This window comes from Ursus americanus, chromosome 14 (assembly GCF_024610735.1).
Source record: "Ursus americanus isolate L20-20 chromosome 14, mUrsAme1.1.p, whole genome shotgun sequence".
NCBI classification, from domain to species: domain Eukaryota; kingdom Metazoa; phylum Chordata; class Mammalia; order Carnivora; family Ursidae; genus Ursus; species Ursus americanus.
The window spans coordinates 40,890,458-40,910,555 of NC_142140.1; the positions used below are offsets into that span (position 1 = coordinate 40,890,458).

Genomic DNA, 20,098 nt, shown 5'->3' on the forward strand with positions numbered 1-20,098 from the left:
TTTAATCCAAATCCTTCTGTCTCCACAGTCTTAACCATTCTATTCTCCTGTCTCCAGAGGTCTGACTCAAAATACGGGGGAAAAAAGTTTCCTTAATTCTGTAGAAAATAAGCACGGCGAAAAGATCTCTGTATGTGTATATATATTTCATGTGGTCCTCCACAGATGCTGAGAGCCTTCCAGCCAAAGCCCAAGAGGGAACACAGTTCACAGCAGCACCTTCCCACGTGGAGGGCTCCAGAGGGCTCAGGAGTTAGGCCAAGGAGCCGCACAGCATGCCTCTCCAGCAGGACTGGATGCAAAGCACAGGAGGAAGCCTGGCTCTTGGGCCCAGGATGCCAGTAGGGAACAGGTGGTTAAGGGATCCCTCTCCCCATGCAGACCCAGTCCATCCTCCCAGACCTTTGTGGAGGTAGTGGTGCACCTTCCAGTGGGGGGCTGAGTAGATGTCCACCTCAAAAGATATCCAGATCCTATTTTAAAAGCTCTTAAGAGACAAGGCAGTAATCTAACAATCAAGGGCAAGCAATGATTCCTAAGGAGAAGCCTGCGCCTTACAACGGCACAGCTAACTTCAGGGGGCACAAAGAAATGTCTAGGGAGACAAGAGAAGGTGCTTCACTAGTGCCCAACAGAATGTAGAGGCGGCCGCCGCCCCCTCCTCTCCAGAGGGGTCGCAAGTCCATTTTCTCCTGTCTGTGTGACAGAAAAGGGAGGCGGGCACCCCAATGTCTCCCACCCCGAGGGCCTCAGCCGCGCACCTCTCAGCCTGTCCTTCTAAGGGCTGAGAGACTGTCCCTGCCCGTCTCCCCACTCAGCCCCAATCCCCCCTCCCACTCCGCACCTCTCGCTCCCCTACTCGGTCTCCCTCCAACCTTCTTGCCCCACCGCTCTGTCCACTAGACCTCTCTTCCCCTACCCCCCGCCCCTCTTTCCTCCCCACTCGGTTCCTTATCCCTCAGCCCCACGCTGCCCAGCCCTCGGTACCTTGAGCGTCACGTCGCACAGCTTGCCTTGCCGCCGGATCTCCTCCATGACGCCGTAGCCGCGACTAGGCAACTCGGACACGGAGAAGTGTACCAGGTCCTCCAGCTCCTCCGCGCCGTCCTCCACCATCTTCCCCGGCCGCCGCGACTGCGCAGGCCTGGCTGGCCGGCTCGATATTAAACGGGGCGGGGCGAGGGCGCGCGCGGACTGCCGCCCGGAGCTCAGGGCTGGAAGCAGACGGGCCTGCGCGGCCGCCGTAGTCTCGGGCTGCTCTGCGCCGGAAGCCCCGCTGCCCCGCTTCCTGGTGCAAGGGCAGCCTTCGTTCCTTCGTTTTCCCGACCGTGCTTTCGCGGCTGCAGCTGCCGCAGTCCTTCTAGATTAACCGGTCCCATTTCCCGTCTTCCCAGTTCGGCCCTGACCTTACTCATATCTCGGCCCAGGGCCGCGGACTTCATTTCCGCCACTACCCCGATACTTCCGGAATCTGCGGAAACGGCCCGTTGCCATGGCGGCTATGTACACAGTTCTGCCGCGGCCAGTGGTGCTTGCGGTCGCTGCACATGCAGCGGTGGCGCGGCGGGAGGGCCACTGCCTCCGGAGCGGTGAACAGGGGCCACGCGCCGCCCGGGTGGGGAGAAGCAAGGCTGGAGAGGGGATGTACGCCGAGGCGGCTGGCAGCGACTGGGATCCGAACATTGCTCCACCTGGGAGTCCCCTGGCTTAGCTCGCGGATCTGTGAAATCCGAGCCGAGGAGAGAGCGCGGCATCGTGGGGGGCCCTTTCGGGCAGGCTGCGGCTTAGGGTCTTCGGATCTAACGTTCCCTGGTCCCACGAGGGCTCTGCGTCGCTGCCGAGGTTGAGAGGGCGCGAAGTGGGGGTCCAGAGGTCTTCCGGACCCTTCTGTACTCGTCAGTTTTCGAACTGGAGGGGGCTTCGGGATTGCCAGGTCGATCCGCTCGCTGTACAGATGAGGAAACCGCTCCAGAGAGGGACAGAAATGGTCCCAAGGCCAACTGCCTACCACAATCCACGCAGGGGACCGGTATGTTGGGTGAGGAAAAGGGAAAAGGCCAGTTCTGCCTGGAATCGAGGCCGGGTGCGTTTGGACCCTGTTGTTTTGGGGTTCAGATGCTGCCGCTGTTCTGATAGCTGTGAGGGTTCCATATGAGAGCGCCTGGTCTGGGCAGGAGCGCTGGAAGGTAGGGACTCGTCCCAGCGGACGCCCCCTCTCCTTTTATGCACCCCTCAGCTGTGCTTGGTAGTAATTCTGTCCTTTCCCACCCTTAAAACAAATAAGGAAACGACCTGCCTTTCCGAGAGGTCTCCTGGTGACCACTCAGAAGTTCACTTATTTACACCAGAACTAAGGGTGGTGCCCATGAGAGAGGAGCATTCCCCACAAGGTACTGACCGGGGGAAAAACACTGCTAAAAGAGAAGACATGGTGAGGGGCTGAATATGGCTTCTTGCAATCAGTGCCTGGAAACTTAAGTGTCTTCCTGGAAGGGCTGTGGGCTCAGGGATTGTAGGTGATGTGGGAGGGAAGTGACATATACCCCTTGGGACTCTCTCAGTAGTGACGGAAGATGGACCCACATGTGGAGATTCAGCCGTCCTCTGACTTCCAGCCATGACCATCACTACCAACCACCATTTCTTGAGTTCCTGCTCTGTGCTGGGCACTGTTCTGGACGTTGAGGGGGGATTCAAAAGAGATAAAGCACAGTTCTATCCCTCAAGCAACTTGTAATTCAATTTGGGAGTGGAAACCTATTCAAATGATGCGGCGTAAGAATGGTAACAAGCATTATTTCAGTAAGTGCAAGATAGCATGGGGTCTCTAAATGTCTGGGTGTTGAATGCCTGCTGACTAGCAGCCTTACAGGAGAAGAGAGAAGGCTTGCGGGGGGCAGGGGGGCTGCCTGGCTCAGTCCTTAGAGCATGTGACTCTTGATCTTGGGGTTGGGAGTTCAAGCCCCACCTTGGATGGATGTAGAGATTACTTAAAAAAAATAAAATATTAGATTAAAAAAATAGAGAAGGCTTGCCTTAGGCGGGTATAGCTCCTGGCATACGTGGAGCGATGGTTATGAGTATGCGGCGGGCCTTGGGAAGATAGGGGGGCTGCATGCGCATGTGCATGTTGGCAAGTTGCAGGCCCCACTCTGAGGGGAGGGCATGCTTGGGCTTTCCTGTGCTGTTTTTGTGCTGGGTGCGTGGGGGTTTCCAGGAGGGAGGTCTGGGCACCTGCCACCTGGGCTGGTTCCATTCAGAGGGCACCCACGGCAGGAGGCTGGGCCCTCAGACTGGTGTGAGCAATGGTTCCCAGAGCTTTAGAGATTGAGGGTAAGTTTGCTTGTGTCAAAACACACCTTCCTTCACTCTCAACTTCCCAATAGCCTAGATCAAAGTGAACTTGGAGTTGAGATTTTTCTCTTCACTTTTCTCAATTTGGGATCCATGTTAGAGCCATTTGTGGCTTTCTATTCCTTCAGCTCAATTTTCCAGGCAACAATTCTAGGACTGAAATTGGATAAGCCATCACCCTTGATCACCTGAATACCTTTCAGATCCATTTTCTAGAAATTAAAAGGTCTGGGGGCGCCTGGGTGGCACAGCGGTTGAGCGTCTGACTTCGGCTCAGGGCGTGATCCTGGCGTTATGGGATCGAGCCCCACGTCAGACTCCTCCACTATGAGCCTGCTTCTTCCTCTCCCACTCCCCCTGCTTGTGTTCCCTCTCTCGCTGGCTGTCTCTATCTCTGTCAAATAAATAAATAAAATCTTAAAAAAAAAAAAATTAAAAGGTCTGAATGGTCCCATAGTGGCTGGGAAAAGACTTCCATGAAGTAATTACTTGAGGAATGCAGCAAGTGGACACAGGTCTACAGTAGGCAAATATGAAAGGGACATGTTTGCTTATTTGATTTGATATCTGAAGGCCTTATAACGGGTTAGAGTTTGATTTGTCGACATAATTGAAACTGTAAACAAAGGGCAGGGCCTGTGTTATTTAATTTGCTCTGTGGAGATACTTAATGCCATTGATGACAGTTAATATAATTGTAATAGGAAATCTAGTGGTCGTTGCAAGTTGTATTTAGAAATGTGGAGGGACATTCATATTTTAAAAATCTGTAATCTTTTTTATCAGGTAACATTCAATGAACCTCTCTTAGATAATACATGTAAAACATTAATATTCTTTATTTAATGTGCTTTTTTTAAAAAGTGAAATAATTAGGGGCCCCTGGGTCACTCAGTCGGTTGGGCATCTGCTTTTGGTTCAGGGCATGATCTCAGGGTCCTGGGATCGGCTCTCTGCTCCGTGGGGAGTCTGCTTCTCTCTCTCACTCTCCCTCTGTGCTCTCTCTCTCTCAAATAAATAAATGAAAGTCTTTTTTTTTTTAAAGTGAAATAATTAACTGTAATTCAGAGAAGAAATCCCTGTCATGCATGACTTTTTCTTTACAGTAAAGGTCTTAACAATTTGTTTTTTAAGAATATTAAGCATTGTATCAGTTGATTTGTTAGGGTTCTTTACAATGGCTCAAGCAAGCTATTTTTTCTAATCACCATCATGTTGCTATTTTCCAATTTGAATATAAAATTGCATCAGCTTCCTATGTGTCTCATGTTTCCCTAACTCCTCATAAATTCAACAAATGCCTTTGCTGGTGGTTTATTTTGTTTTTCAAAAATATCCAGGAAATTTCTTTGCCCTCAACTCCTCTTTCCTGCCTCATGAAGGTACAGCTTATTGTAGTGGCAAATACCTCGTTTCTTATCGAACTGGTTTAACCCTGAGAGGGAGGGCAGAAGAGAAGCATACCATGCAGCGCGTAGCCGAACCCTCGGGCCTTAGTCTCTATTCCAAGTATGTTTCGTACTTTTGGAGCATGAACTCTAAATGAGTTTTTTTTTTTAAGATTTTATTTATTTATTTGACAGAGACAGTGAGAGAGGGAACACAAGCAAGCGGAGTGTGAGAAGGAGAAGCAGGCTTCCCGCGGAGCAGGGAGCCCACTGCGGGGCTCGATCCCAGGACCCCGGGATCATGACCTGAGCCGAAGGCAGACGCTTAACCGACTGAGCTACCCAGGCGCCCCACTAAATGAGTTTTTAACATTCTTTCTTATATGCATAGTTCCATAAAAGTGAAATTATCAAAATGTGAGAGCCCAGTGTTAGGACTACACGACCATAGACCACTTGATCATATTGCTCCCATTGTTTGAAAAAGAAGGAAAGAAAAAAATATTAAATCAATATTAGGAAAACTTAGATGTAAAATGAGAAATGTTTCCTCTCTGAACAACTTAAAATTGTATTATGTTAATTTCCCCAATAGTTTCGAACAATGAAGTTTAGTATATTTTCATCGACTTTCATCTTGTTTTCCAGTATTACTTAATTAGGTTTAATGCAATTGATGATGATTAGAGATTGATTTTTCCTTAGCTTTCCTTAGAACTCTTGACATTTTCTCTCAATATTTAATCCTTTGTCATCAGTATATAAGAGGCACCTGAAGAGCCAAGTTTTAAGTTCCTCTCAAAGCAATAAAAAGAGCACGATCACTCCTTCTGCTTAATGACCGTTTTTGCTTCTCCACTCTATGTCAATGCTGGAACCAAAATGTTCTAATTAGTATTAAATATTTTTACATAGTCACTCTCAGGAGATGGCCTCGTGTGATTTTACCAATGAGACTGATATCCAATGAAATAGGAGCTTTATTAGTTATCATTTGGTTGTATCATTCAATTTTTAAATTTTTTAAAAAGATTTTATTTATTTGAGAGAGAGAGAGAGCATGTGAGTGGGGGGAGGAGCAGAGGGAGAGGGAAAGAATTTCAAGCAAACTGCTTGCAGTTGTGGGGCTCAATCTCACGACCCCGAGATCATGACCTGAGTCAAAACCAAGAGTTGGACCCTTAACCAGCTGAGTCACTCAGATACCCTCGATTTTTTTTTAATGATTTTTTATTATATTATGTTAGTCACCATACAGTACATCCCCGGTTTCCGATGTAAGGCTCGATGATTCATTAGTTGTGTATAACACCCAGTGCACCATGCAATACGTGCCCTCCTTCCTACCCATCACCGGTCTATCCCTCGATTTTTAAAAATTTTAATAAAATACTTCAGTTAGGCAGGATCTAAGAGATTTATTAACTCTCTCCGCAATGCAGCAGTCCCTTTGGTAGCGTCTCTGCTAGCTGGCATCTTGACTTTGCTTGAGTTTTTTCCATTATAGGACAGCTTTACGTTGTAGGAGGGTCACTTCCCTGAATCTACGTCTCTAATCCTTACACCTGTAAGCTGACATCCTAGTCCATGAAGCTACCCCAAGCATTTATTTTAACATTTTGTTACACACGGTCATTATTTGTAATAGTATAAATAAAGAAAGACAAATTTAAGTGTGTCTCCCTGAAAGAAAATATAGTTAGGTTTGAGAGAAGAAGAGGAGGTAGGGGACTATTTTTTCTCTCAATGGACTGCCAGAGAAGAAAGAATATTTGATTATGCGCTAGGTTAGATATATTTCTAGGGAATCATTTTTCTGGTCTAAGTCAGTCAAATGGAGGTAGAGGAGATGTTGCATCTGAAGTAACGTATGTTCGTGAAGAAAAAATTAGCTTAAATGCATTTCATAAGGAAGTATTTTAGAGGAAAATAGAATGAATGAGGCAAAGCGTAAGTGAACTCAGTTACAGAACATTTTTAGGAAACAAGTCTAAGATGAGGCCACTCCAGGGAGCATTCTTTTTGCCTTGTATATGTGTCTCTTAGGGGGCCATGGGTGGGAAATGATGAGTCAGCCAGTAAAGTAGGTGTGCCTGTGCTTGTCGAGCAGTGTCCTGTGGGTAGAACCCTGCCATGCTAGGGGGTAAAAAGAAAGACTGGCTCTCAGTGGGATAGGAAGACACAGACAGCATGTCACTCTGTTCTGATCTTTTTCATGAGTGACACCTCCCCGCTAATTGTCATTTGATGATGCCTGCTGAAAGTTGCACTGTTTTCTTCTTTTTAGCTAGAATGGGCACTAGGAAAAAAGTTCATGCATTCGTCCGTGTCAAACCCACCGACGACTTTGCTCACGACATGATCAAATATGGAGATGACAACAAAGTAAGTGGAACGAGCTTGCCTTCACCGGCCTGGTCCTCTCTGTCCCCCCTCACTACAGCGTGACCCTGTTTCCAAACAGCCTTTAAGGACCCAGACAGAATTGTTGAAAGTTCAGATGGACTCCAGAGTCCAGCAAGTCCAAACCACTCCCCTTGAATCGCTTTTGATGAGGAAACTCTTGAAACTCCCATTTTAAAGTACATTTTTGGTTAATAACGTTTACCTTCATCCTTGCATCTGATACAGAAAAGCTGACCTTTGTCCACGCTCGTAAAACTTTCTGGTGATCAGATCTGCTGTTACGTAATCTCCCTGGGGGTCCAGGTAGAATGTCTTAAGTTGATAACTGTTAAACTTACCAAACCAGGAGAGTGGGAGAAACTCTTATCGAGAGAACCGGAAAGATATATCTGTCCCCATCCTTTTACCACTCTCTTGACAACCTTTCTGAAGCCCATGACAGGCTTGGGACAGGTTGAGAGAGTCCTGTTTTCATTCAGCAAACAGCTGTGAATCCACTATGGGCAGCACTGAGACGTTCTTCAAGGGAAGAATTCAAGCGCAAACTCCCCAAGCTTTGCAAGTCTTGGCAGTCAGAAAAAAGCTCACACTGGGCATGGTTTCAGCGAACAAAGAAGGGCAGAGCATTTCTCGTGTAAATGGACCAAGCCTCTCTTTCTTGATCTTACTTTTTCTACATGCGGCTGTGTCTTGACTCCTGGATTAGGGCATCCAGGATAAAATTCCAGCAAGGGGCTCTTTACATCAGAAGTCCCCATAGTGAAGATTGGAGTCTACCATTGATCTAATGCAATGGGTTCCTAACCCAGCTGCTGCCATGGTGGCTTGCTATGGAGGGATCTCAAAATCTAATATATATATTTTAGAAATCTGTGCACCTAAAAATATGCTGATTACAAGTGGGTAGGCACCTTGGATTTGCTGTAATACCAGTGAGGAGCTATGTCTGAGAAGCCATGAAGAGCCTTTTCTGTGGCTATTAATTCATCATTACTCACAATGGCCCGTAGCATGTAAGAGATGTGGCCCAAGCCCAGGCGTCTGTCACCAAGCCCGCTGTTCTCTCTGGCCTAATCCAAGGCCTCCCTGTGCTTAGTGAGGGTGTCTAAAGCTTGTTCAATAGAAACATGATAAATGTGCTTGAACCAAGGCAAACAGCACCCTGTAACCTGGGGTGACAAGTCCTGAAACTAGTTAAGTGTGCCAGTCTCCTGATCCTTCCTCCTCGAGGGTTGTGTGGCCTCTCTGCGGGAGCTTCCTTCTCCCATCCCAAAGAACTCATTGGAATATCAGCCCGTTGGTGGGAGTCCCTGTTCTTCCTAAAGTTTACTTCCTCTATTTTCTCCAGGTCAGGCCTCAGCTGGCAGCCAGTTTTTCATACTGGTTTCCTAAACACTAACTCTCTCTCTTCCCCTCCTCCTAGAGCATCGATATTCACTTAAAAAAAGATCTTCAGAGAGGAGTTGTCAATAACAAGCAGACGGACTGGTCGTTCAAGCTGGATGGAGTTCTCCACAACGCCTCCCAGGACTTGGTTTACGAGACAGTCGCGAAGGATGTAGTTGCTCAGGCCCTCGACGGATACAATGGTAATTTAGTTAATTGTCGGTTGTTTTACATACGAACCCACAGAACCCTTCCTGGAGATAGCAATGCAAGTATTTTATGGTGAATGAAAGACAAGATAATCTCACATGCTAACTTCTGTTTGCTTATTTGTCTGTCTCCGTATTCTTAGGATGGAAAACCGGTTATTTGCTTGGTGATATTGTGGGCATGACTTGATCCAAAGTTCTATAATCCTACCTTCATAGGAAGATTCAATGGCTGTGGTTCTCTATAGGTCATGGGGATTGAACTCTTATCCTGTTTCAGATCTCTCAAACATTAGCTTGGAAGATAATGTTCTTATGAATTTGGCTGAGTCCAAATGCTTTTCACTTGGCTACCTGCTAGGAGCTACTTCCGTTCATTCTACCAGCAAATCAGTCTACTCTTCCTAGTCTAGTATAGGGTTATTTACATAGAGCACGAAAAAATGGAGTAGAGTTTGATCGTCTTTTTTTTTTTTAAGTAACAGACTCTTTTTTTTTTTTTAAGATTTTATTTATTTATTTGACAGAGAGAGAGACAGCCAGTGAGAGAGGGAACACAAGCAGGGGGAGTGGGAGAGGAAGAAGCAGGCTCCCAGCGGAGCAGGGAGCCCAATGCGGGGCTCGATCCCAGGACCCTGGGATCATGACCTGAGCTGGAGGCAGACGCTTAACAACGGAGCCACCCAGGCACCCCTAGAGTTTGATCGTCTTAACAAATTAAAAGCAGCTTTCTTGGGAAAGTTTTACAAACTAGTTCAGTCTGAGATTGCTTGAAAATCTGTAGAAAGAATCTATCACCGTATGTAAACTTCGCCCATGTGACTGGAATGCTCCCTGTCTGCAAGTTTTAGATCTTATGTTTAAAAGCCTGTTTAGTGTCGATGCCCACACATTGTAATGTATCCCGCTTGTGATACATAGCTGTGGTCCTCATTGACCCTGAGGGAATATGGCCCTGAGGCGGTAGAAGATGAGGAAGTAAGAAGCCTAGGAGGTTAAGAGTCTTGGGCCCTGGGTGCTGTGGAATCACAAATGGGCTCGAGGCCCAGCTGCAGGGACTCCTTCCTACACACTTGTGTTAGTAGACACGGTTTCTGACCTCGGCTCCCATGCTGAGTTAGAGCCCCTTGTGTAGAATCTGCCCATCCCAGGAACTAGAGCCTTGGTGTGGGGACGGCAAACACAGATTTCTATGGCCCAGTGTTACCCTAAAGCAGTGTCTGGGATGGGTCTGGCTCAGGCTGGCCAAGCCAGGAGGAAGGGCGGATGGGAACGGGAACCCTAGTGCCCGGTGGTCATGGTAGACCTCATAGACGTGAGAGGTGCAAACGGAAGTCTTCCTGGAGAGGGCGGTGGGACCAGTTAGGACCTGTCATGGTGGTCTGTTTCTGGAAGTGACATGCGACCAACTAGCAGCCCTGTTTGATCCTGTGGGAACTTGCAGTCTACAGAGAATTCTCACCAGTAACAGGAAATGCCCTTCCCACGCCCGTTTCTTCCTGGGGATTTTGAAAGTGCTTCTTGCCTCCTGCCTGGCCAGCTCCAGGGAGGCTTACGCCTGAGACTCTGGCAGTTCATGGCTTTGCTACAGAAGGGCTGGAGTTCAATGTTTCTGTCTCCCTCCTCACCTGTCTAGGAAAATTCCCAGTTTCTCTGTTGCCTGATATTCCCTGCTCTGCTCAGAAGCCCGAGGGTGGGATCTTCTCTTGGCACAGGGAACAGCAGAGCACCACATGGGCCAGATTCAGAGCAGCCGGCTGTGTTTTGACCATTTATGTCCCTGTTTCCCTTCCTGTCCCCCCACCCCCCGCCATGGCAGAAATTCCTCATGTCCCTGGCTGCTCCTGATGGCCCCCTTCACGCCAGGGTCCAGGCTGGCACCGGGCATGCTGGGGGATATGAGAGCCGTCCTCGGAGCTATTTTCCTGGACATCACCAAGACGTGCTTCCACGTATTTGCAGGTACCATCATGTGTTACGGGCAGACAGGAGCCGGCAAGACATACACCATGACAGGGGCAACTGAGAATTACAAGCACCGGGGGATCCTTCCTCGTGCCCTCCAGCAGGTAGAGAGTGGGCCCACAGGTGGGGTGCCACACGAGTTCCCCCCCTCTTACCGCCGCTGCTGCCGACCCCAAACCTGCTACTGGACGCAGGATACACATTGAGGGGGTGTGGGTGCAGAGGCCTCAGGAAACTAGGAGTTCGGGTTTCAGAGTCCAACCCAAGCCCATGCAGAGCTGGCTTCCTCATTTGTGAGGCTGTGCCAACTGGCCTCTTGCTGCTGCGCTGGTCTGCGATCCTGTAATCGAGGATTCGGAGGTCCTAATGATGTTCCTTCTTCATTTTAATGAGGGGATCCGGACTCTTACAGAGCTTCCTTACTGACCTGCTCTGGCTTCTTCTACCGCCACAGCCCCAGAAAGAGCAAAGGGCAGAAGCAGGCACAACAGGAGCTTTCAGGACTGAGTCAGCCCTGGGGGGTCTGGGAACTCTGACCGAAGACAGGACAGAGGGGCCTTCCTTTGGGGTTCTGTGAGGACCCTCTGTTGGGAGGTAGGAGGCAAAGGGCTTTTCCCCAAAAGCATCTGGAGGTTTTATAGCCCTGTCCTATAAGAAACGGAGAGGACCCTCTAGTGTATAAACCACCCATGTTCCAACTGGGGAAGCCATCTCCTTCATGCCCCGCTGTCAAAGCTTCGGGATCTCAGCATCTCCGACTTCAGTAGCGGATCCGAGCGTTGCCCCGTGGAAATATAGTGCAAGTCACACGTGCAATTTTGAGTTTTCTAGTAACCACAGCTTAAAAAGTAAAACAGGCAAAGTTGATATTAATAATATATTTTATGTCAGTAAATGCAAAATATCATCTCCCCATGTAGTCGGTATGAAAATTCTTGAGCTATTTTACATTCTTTTTCTCACACCAAGTCTTTGCGGTGTCTGTTTTATACTTACGGCCCATTTCCATTTAGACACTAAATACTCATCAGGAATACTTGATCTGTATTTAGATTTCATAAAATTTATGGTTGAAAAAGTAGGTTTATAAACCCAAGTTGTTGGAAACATACTGAAAGGTTTACCAGTAACTGAATTTAGGAGCCCCTTTGAAATTTAAATTACAATTAAAAGTTCAAATTAATTACAATTAAATAAAATTTGAAATTCAGTCCCTCATTTGCGTCAGCCACATTTCAGGTGTTTAGCAGTCGCCTGTGGCTGGTGTCTACTATGTTGGACAGCAAAGACCTAGACTGTTAGAGCAGGGTGGGGGCCTCAGGGATCATCCAGTCCAACCCCCACCGCCCATTTGACTGTTCAGAAAGTTAAGGTCCAGAGAGGGGAAAAGACCAGTCCAAAGTCACCTGCCTATAAGTATCAGGGAGGGTATTAGGAGCTGGGAAGGCTGAGTTTGGGCTTGGCTTCTCTCAGTAGCTGAGTGATCATAGACAAATAATTTCATTGCATGGAGCTTTCCACAGATGGGTATTGCCCCTGCCCTGCTTCATTCACAGGGGAGTTGTGAGAATGGAATTAAATAATGGATGTGAAAGAGGTGTCTGTATGGTGAGACCCCATAAAATAAGGGATCTTTACTCCAGAGTCTTTTCCATTCATCGTCACGGGGCTGTTCAATCTGTTAAGTCAGGCCTCAAAAAACTACACGATAATTATCACTCAATAGACTAATAATAGCCATTGTTGATGATGTTGACCATCATGCTAGCTCGACTGTAAATTCTTTTAGGACAAAGATTTTTTTATTGTACTTCTTGATGTTCCCTGCTGAGGTCAGAACCCTTTTGACACTGGCTGGTCATTGGAGTTTTGCTCTTGGTGACTACTGTCCAATCCCCCATCTAGGTTTTTAGGATGATCGAAGAACGCCCCACACATGCCATCACTGTGCGTGTTTCCTACCTGGAAATCTACAACGAGAGTCTGTTCGATCTCCTGTCCACTCTGCCCTATGTCGGACCGTCAGTCACACCAATGACCATCATGGAAAACCCTCAAGGGGTCTTCATTAAAGGCTTGTCAGTCCACCTTACAAGTCAGGAGGAGGATGCCTTCAGCCTCCTTTTTGAGGTGAGATGACCAAGTCTAAGGGCCCCTTCCTTCTCTCCTTCCACCCTCCCTCCCTCCTTCCTTCCCTCCCTTCTTTTCTTCCCTTTTTTCTTTTCCTCCCTCCCTCCTTCTTAGTTTTTTACTTATGTTGATAATCAGAATGAATATTAATATATGCTCTTTTAGCAAGTTCAGATAGTAAAGAAAAAAATACATGAACAAAAAAAGAATTCACTTGTCTTGTTTCCTACATACAGCAACAATAATGTATATTTTGACTTATTTCCTTCCAGTCTTTTTTTCCCAATGCAATTTTTTTCTTTTCTTTTTTTTTTTTTTTAAGATTTTTATTTATTTATGTGACAGAGAGACAGCCAGTGAGAGAGGGAACACAGCAGGGGGAGTGGGAGAGGAAGAAGCAGGTTCATAGCGGAGGAGCCCGATGTGGAACTTGATCCCAGAACGCCGGGATCACGCCCTGAGCCGAAGGCAGACGCTCAATGACTGCGCTACCCAGGCGCCCCCCAATGCAATTTTTTTCTTAACTTAGTCGAAATTGTCCTTTTTTTCAGTTAACGTGAAATCATGGGTATTTGTAGTATAGAAAACAATAAGGATTAACATCCTTAAGTATATAAGAGCTCTTACAAATCTATAAATTCCCCAGTGTATGCTACTCTTTTAAAAGTCATATAGGTTGGAACTCTTTTTTTTTTCTTTAAAAATTTTATTTATTTGAGAGGTAGTGAGTATGGGGGGGAGGGGCAGAGGGAGAGGGAGAAGCAGACTCCCCCACTGAGCAGGGAGCTGGGTGCAGGGGCTCGATCCCAGGACTCTGAGATCATGACCTGAACTGAAGGCAGACACTTAACCGACTGAGCCACCCAGGCGCCCCTAGGTTGGAACTCTTATACATTGTTGCTGAAATGTATAATGGTGCAACCATTTTGGGAGTTTCCTAAAAATTTAAACATTGATTTTATCATAGACCTAGCAATTCTATTCCTAGGTATTTTCCCAAGAGAAGTAAAAGCATGTGTTCAAACAGACTTGTAGGCAAATATTATAACAGCATTATTCATAATACCCAAAGACTGGAAATAACCAAAATATTCATCACTGGTGAATGGATAAACAAAATGTGGTACATCCGTATGATGGAAAACTATTCAGCAATAAAAAGAAATGGAGTACTGATATATGCTACAATGTGGACAAATCTCAAAAAAACGCTCAGTATGGGGCGCCTGGGTGGCTCAGTCGTTAAGCGTCTGCCTTTGGCTCAGGGCGTGATCCCAGGGTCCTGGGATCAAGCCCTGCATCGGGCTCCCTGCTCCGCTTCTGTTCCCTCTCTCTCGCCGCCTCTCTCTCTGTCAAATAAATAAATAAAGTCTTTTAAAAAAATGCTCAATAAAAGAAACACAAAAGATCCACACTGTATGAATGATTCCATTCGTTTGAAATGTCCCAATAGACACATCTTTAGAGATAGCACATTAGGGGTCCCCTGGGGGAAGGAGTGGGAAATGGTTGCAGATGGGCCCAGCGAACTTTTTGGAGTTACACAACATTTCTAAAACAGGATCGTGGTGATGGTTGCACAACTCTGTAAATTTGCTAAAAAAAAAATCACTGAATCATATACTTAAAACAGAGAATTTTATGCTATTTAAATTATGTGTCAATAAAACTTTTTAAAAAAGTCACAGAGGTGTAGTCAGGGGTGATTTACACCTGGAGCCCTTGCATCTACGGGGAAGAGAGTGTCTCAGGAGGCAGCAGTGAGGGCATGCTTGTCTTCTTGCTGCTCCTAACATTTCACCATGACTAACAATGTTTGCTGTAGGTTTTTGGTGTCTTCAGGTTAAAGAAGGTCCAAGGTTGGGAAGAGTTTTTATCATGAATAAGTATTTATTCATACCGTTAGTCATAACCACTCTCCTGACTTGTGACCATTTCATTGGTCTCTTTTTTTTTTTTTTAAGATTTTATTTATTTGTCAGAGAGAGAGAGAGAGAGCACACAGGCAGGGGGAGTGGCAAACGGAGGGAGAAGCAGGCTCTCTGCTGAGCAAGGAGCCTGATGTGGGACCTGAGCCGAAGGCAGACACTTAACCAACTGAGCCACCCAGGCACCCCTCATTCGTCTTCTTTATACCTTTATCACCTCTAGCACACCACCCATGTTTCCTCCAACAGCATACTTTAATTTTTTGGAAATTTTTTATATAAAAGGAATCATGTAGGATGAATTCTGTCTGATTACTTTTACCTTTTATCTACTTTTTATGTGAAATTCATATGCATTCTTGCTGTATATTTTTCATTGTCATTATCATTGTATTACATTGACTGAATATACTACAAGTTAGTTATCCACTCTTCTGATGGACATTTGGGTTTTCCTAATTCGGGGGATATTTCAAACAATGCCACTGGGAACGTTCTTGTATATCTGTTGGTGCACGTAGCATGAATTTTTGGACTGTGATTATGGGTTATTGAGTATGTGTGTCTTAAGTTTTCTTAGGCAATGCCAGCTCTTTTCCATAATGGTACACTTGCACAGCAGGTTATCAGAATCCCAAGTATTCTGACCTTAAAATTTTGACCAATCTGGCTGGTGTGTGGTGTTTCCCACTGTGGTCTTCTGTTTTCATCTTTCATTACTAATGAAACTAAGGATCTTTTCATGTGCTTATTGACCATTTGAATTTCCTTTTTCGGTTTTTTTTTTTTTTTTTTTTTTTACAGATGTCCTTTTTTCTTTCTCTTACTTATCTGCATGAATTTTGTATATACTCTGAAAACTAATTCTTTTTCAACTATACATATTGCAAATATCTTATATTTTCTGTGGCTTCTTTTTTTCTTCTCTCTTTATGTGTTATTTGATGAACAAAAATTCTTAATTTTAGGTTAATTGAATTGTATGTGAACTCTTTGTTTTGGCTTTTCATATAAAGAGCATATAAAAGGATTTTGTTTTAAAAATCCAGGGGTAGAGGGGCGCCTGGGTGGCTCAGTCATTAAGCGTCTGCCTTCAGCTCAGGTCATGGTCCCAGGGTCCTGGGATCGAGCCCTGCATCGGGCTCCCTGCTCAGCGGGAGCCTGCTTCTCCCTCTCCCACTCCCCCTGCTTGTGTTCCCTCTCTCGCTGTCTCTCTCTCTGTCAACTAAATAAAATCTTTAAAAAAAGAAAGCAAAACAAAAAAACGTCTGCCTTCGGCTTGGGTCACGATCCCAGAGTCCTGGGATTGAGCCCGGCATCAGGCTCCCTGCTCAGCGGGGAGTCTGCTTCCCCCTCTCTGTCTCTGCTCCTCCCGAACACTTATGTGCTCTCTTTCTTTCTTTCACTTTCTCTCTCTCAAGTAAATAAATAAAAGCTTTAAAAAAAAATCCAGGGGTAGAATTCACCAGTGAAGTCATCTGATCCTGGACTTTTACTTCTTGGGAGGTTTTTGACTACTGATTCGATCTCCTTACTAGTAGTTGGTCTATTCATGCTTTCTATTTCATCATAACTCAGTCTTGGTGGTCTGACAGTCTTTGTCTTTTAATTGAAGCATTTCATTCCACTTGCACTCAATGTAAATTACTCATATAGTTGGTTATACACCTGTCGTGTTATTGTGTGCTTTCTCTTTGCTCCATTTGTTCTACATGTATTTTTCTTACCTGTTTTGCCCTCTTTTTAAAAATTTATTTATTTATGTAAAGATTTTATTTATTTGAGACAGAGAGCGTGCGCGGAGGGGGAGGGGCAGAGGGAGAGAGAGAAGCAGACACCCCACTGAGCAGGGAGCCCCACGTGGGGCTTGATCCCAGAACCCTGGGATCATGACCTGAGCCAAAGGCAGACGCTTAACTGACTGAGCCACCCGGGCCCTGCTGCCCTCTTTTTAATTGGATATTTAATTTTTCATTGTTCTTATTTCCCCCTCTACTAACTTAGAAATTATATGTTCATTCGTATTTATATTCTCTCGCTCTCTCGGTTTATCCTAGAAATAACAACTTGCACATTTAGCTAATACACACACATACATAGACACCCAAATGAGCATACCTGCCTAGTGAAGTCTGCGTAAGCTCTGTGGATTATACCAGTATCAGCTTCTTGGCTTTGATATTGTGCTGTGGTTTTGCAAGATATTATCACAGGGAGAGGGTGAGTGAAGGGTACAGAGGACCTGCCTATACATTGCTTTGAAACTTCCTGTGGATCAAAATAAAATGTCATTTTATCGTAATATTATGTTTTACTGTAACTTTACCATTTGATTTGTGTTATAATTATTTTAAAATAAAACCTGCAAAATCTAAAGTTCGGAAACCTTTCCTTCCTTCTGGATTCTGTAAGAACCTCGGGATTGTCGCCTTGTCTTTTACATTTTTGTTTTTTGACTCTGCAGGGGGCATCATTATTAACGTTTTATGTAGTCTGCATTCTTTTACGTTTACCCTCATATTTACCCCTTTCATTGCTTTTCCTCTCTTTTCCCCATAGCGCTCCACTGGAGAATGTTCTCCTTCTCTCTGTTCTACATCCTTTACAGTGAGCGTGCTGGTGACAAAGAGTTTCTTGTGTTTTGAAATGTCCTTATTTTATCCTCAGTCTCGAAAGATATTTTTGCTGTGCGTCAAATTCTATTTTGGCCTTTGCTCGCTTCTACCATATCAAAGACATCATTGCAAAGTTATGGTTTCCATCGTTAGTAGTGAGAAGTCAACTGTCAGTCTATTCAACAGTCTTTTCAAAGTATGTTAGTATGGGTTCTCTGAGAAGCAGATGCCAAGATGGGATGAAATGTGTGAAGGTCTTATGAGGGGAAGTTCCTGTGTCAAGGAAGCAAGAAGGGAACTGGGTAAGGCTGGACAGCTGTCGAGCCACGATGCAAGTCCTACCTCAGGTGACAGTGAGAAGCTGTAGAGACATGGACACGGGCGTCAGCCAGGGGGTCAGCCAGGTCTGCTCCACAGCTCAGGGCTTCCCCTCCTCTCCCCAGGGGGCCCTGTCATCACTGCTTTGGGACTTGTTCAGAGCATTTCTCTGGGGCCTTTAAGGGGACTGGAGTCCCTCCCACAAGGACCTTTTTCTCCTAAGAACAGCTTTTTCCACCACATCTTTAAGTGTATTCTGGTCATTGGGCCCAATCCTGTGAATTAGAAGCAAGGGCCTGCTATCTGTTTAAAAATACGAATTATTCATTTTTCATAATTTAAAAATTTTTTTTAATTTTAAATTTAAATTTTTCATAATAACATGTTCACTAGGTACCTGGGTGGCGCAGTCAGGTAAGCGTCTGCCTTTGACTCGGGTCATGATCCCAGGGCGCTGGAATCAAGCCCCACATCGGGCTCTCGGCTCAATGCAGAGTCTGCTTCTCCCTCTGCCACCCCCCCCAGCTCCACGTACACATGTGCACGTGCGTGCTCTCTCATCTCTCAAATAAATAAAATCTTTTTTAAAAAAAAGTAGTAACATGTTCACTGTGAAAATACGAAAACACAAACCTATATAAACAGAACACGTGGGGACACCTGCCTGGCTCAGTTGGTGGAGCATGCAGCTGTTGATCTCAGGGTTGTGAGATCGAGCCCCACGTTGGGTGTGCAGATGACTTAAAAATAAAATCTTTTAAAAAAATGAAAAAAATAAAGAAATGACCTTGAAACCCCAACCTAGAAGTGACCGTTCCGAACATCTTATTGGAAAGCATCGTGTATTCTTTCTTGTATGAGTGCTTTTGCATTCTTTAGGCTGTCCCGTCGCATGATTTTACCCTTCATTCGGTTACTGTGGCACACCACCTCGATGGCTTTGCGTGTGGTGAACCGTCTTTGCGTGCCAGGGAGGAGCCCCACATCGTCATGGTAGATGAGCCTTTTAATGTGCCGCTGAAGTTACTTTGCTATGATTTTGGATTCCGCATTTCTCTATGATTAAAAAATATTTGTCAACATTTTCCTGGCTGTAGGACATTCCATTGTGCAGACGGACCGTTTCCTCATCACTGAATATGTAGGTTGATTGTGAGTCAGTATTCGTGAACATTTCTAAGACTCTTAATTTTTTTAAAAGATTTTATTTATTATAGAAAGAGAGAGAAGGCACAAGCAGGGGGGAGGGGCAGAGGGTGTGGGAGAAGCAGACTCCTCGCCGAGCAGGGAGCCCCATGTGGGCCCTGGGATCATAACCCGAGTCGAAGGCAGATGCTTAACTGACTAAGCCACCCAGGCATCCCTCTAAGACTCTTAATTCTTATTGCTACTTTGCTTTTCAGAAAGCTCTATAAATTCACACATCCCTAGCAGAGGGTGAAGGTCTAGGGCTGGACTCCAGTCGGTCTCCCATTCTGCTAGTTTATAAATGAGATTTCTCTGGAAGGTTTGATTGCAGTGACACGAAATCACTTGTGCTGTCGGTATAGTTGAAAAATGACCCGAACGCCTTATTATTTTAATTTTTCAAAATGTTGTTTATGTTCCCCCTCCTCTTCAGGGAGAGACCAACAGGATTATAGCCTCCCACACGATGAACAAAAACTCATCCAGGTCACACTGCATTTTCACCATCTACGTGGAGGTGAGCGCGAGCTCCTAGAATAGCCCAGAAGGGGTGGCCGAGTCCCATAGGGCCTGCTGTGTCTGAAGCTTCTCCCTGTAACGTCTAACCTTTGTTTGGATGTTTCGTAGGCCCATTCACGGACTTTATCAGACGAAAAGTACATCACTTCCAAAATTAACTTGGTGGATCTAGCGGGCTCGGAAAGGCTGGGGAAGTCTGGGGTAAGTGGGTAGCAGGAAGCTCCTTCTCAACAAGCCACAACCTGTTTCTGGCGTAGCACCCGTGCGCATGGGCCATCGCTTCTGGGGCATTTGTGAGCCCAGTCCTCAGCTAGGCACACTAGAGCACGCGGGCTTGACCTCGTGGAGCTGGGGGGATAGAATTAGTAGAGGTGAGACAGCAGCCACGTAGTGGCTGTTCTACCTAATGCGATTGTTGTAAACATGGAATGAGATGATGGCCCCTAAATTCTTAGCAAGGCGCCGGGCCCTCAGTAAGGGCTCCGTAGATGCTCTGTGCTGGTATTAGCTTTTCTCTGTGTAGGAGGGTGAGTGTTCACACGAGTCTTTCGGTGAGTGTTTCATCTCAGATGTTCATAGGAGTGTGAGTAGTAGCATAAGTATTGACAGGAGTATGCAGGGAGCATTCCTATGTGCATTTTTTAAAAAAGATTTATTTATTTTAGAGATAGGGGGAGAGAGAGAGATCATGT

The 20,098-nt window shown here is 45.8% G+C and overlaps 2 protein-coding genes across 5 annotated transcripts in view; one reads left to right on the top strand and one right to left on the bottom strand.

Annotated features, from left to right (window-relative positions):
- KLHL18 (kelch like family member 18) overlaps window positions 1-1,220 on the bottom strand; it is a 52,683-nt gene extending 51,463 nt beyond the window's left edge. The window contains exon 1 of one of the 3 annotated variants that reach the window (XM_045778347.2): window positions 988-1,220. In XM_045778347.2, coding sequence (XP_045634303.2) covers window positions 988-1,116 — 129 coding nt within the window. In that variant the 5' untranslated portion in view covers window positions 1,117-1,220. The remainder of the gene's footprint in view (window positions 1-987) is intronic. The other 2 variants (XM_045778348.2, XM_045778350.2) reach the window with 2 other exon arrangements.
- A 489-nt stretch (window positions 1,221-1,709) lies between these two features.
- KIF9 (kinesin family member 9) overlaps window positions 1,710-20,098 on the top strand; it is a 53,514-nt gene continuing 35,125 nt past the window's right edge. The window contains exons 1-8 of one of the 2 annotated variants that reach the window (XM_045778346.2): window positions 1,710-2,029; window positions 2,562-2,802; window positions 7,030-7,127; window positions 8,572-8,737; window positions 10,706-10,812; window positions 12,614-12,838; window positions 19,321-19,404; window positions 19,515-19,607. In XM_045778346.2, coding sequence (XP_045634302.2) covers window positions 2,766-2,802; window positions 7,030-7,127; window positions 8,572-8,737; window positions 10,706-10,812; window positions 12,614-12,838; window positions 19,321-19,404; window positions 19,515-19,607 — 810 coding nt within the window. In that variant the 5' untranslated portion in view covers window positions 1,710-2,029; window positions 2,562-2,765. The remainder of the gene's footprint in view (window positions 2,030-2,561; window positions 2,803-7,029; window positions 7,128-8,571; window positions 8,738-10,705; window positions 10,813-12,613; window positions 12,839-19,320; window positions 19,405-19,514; window positions 19,608-20,098) is intronic. The other variant, XM_045778345.2, reaches the window with a different exon arrangement.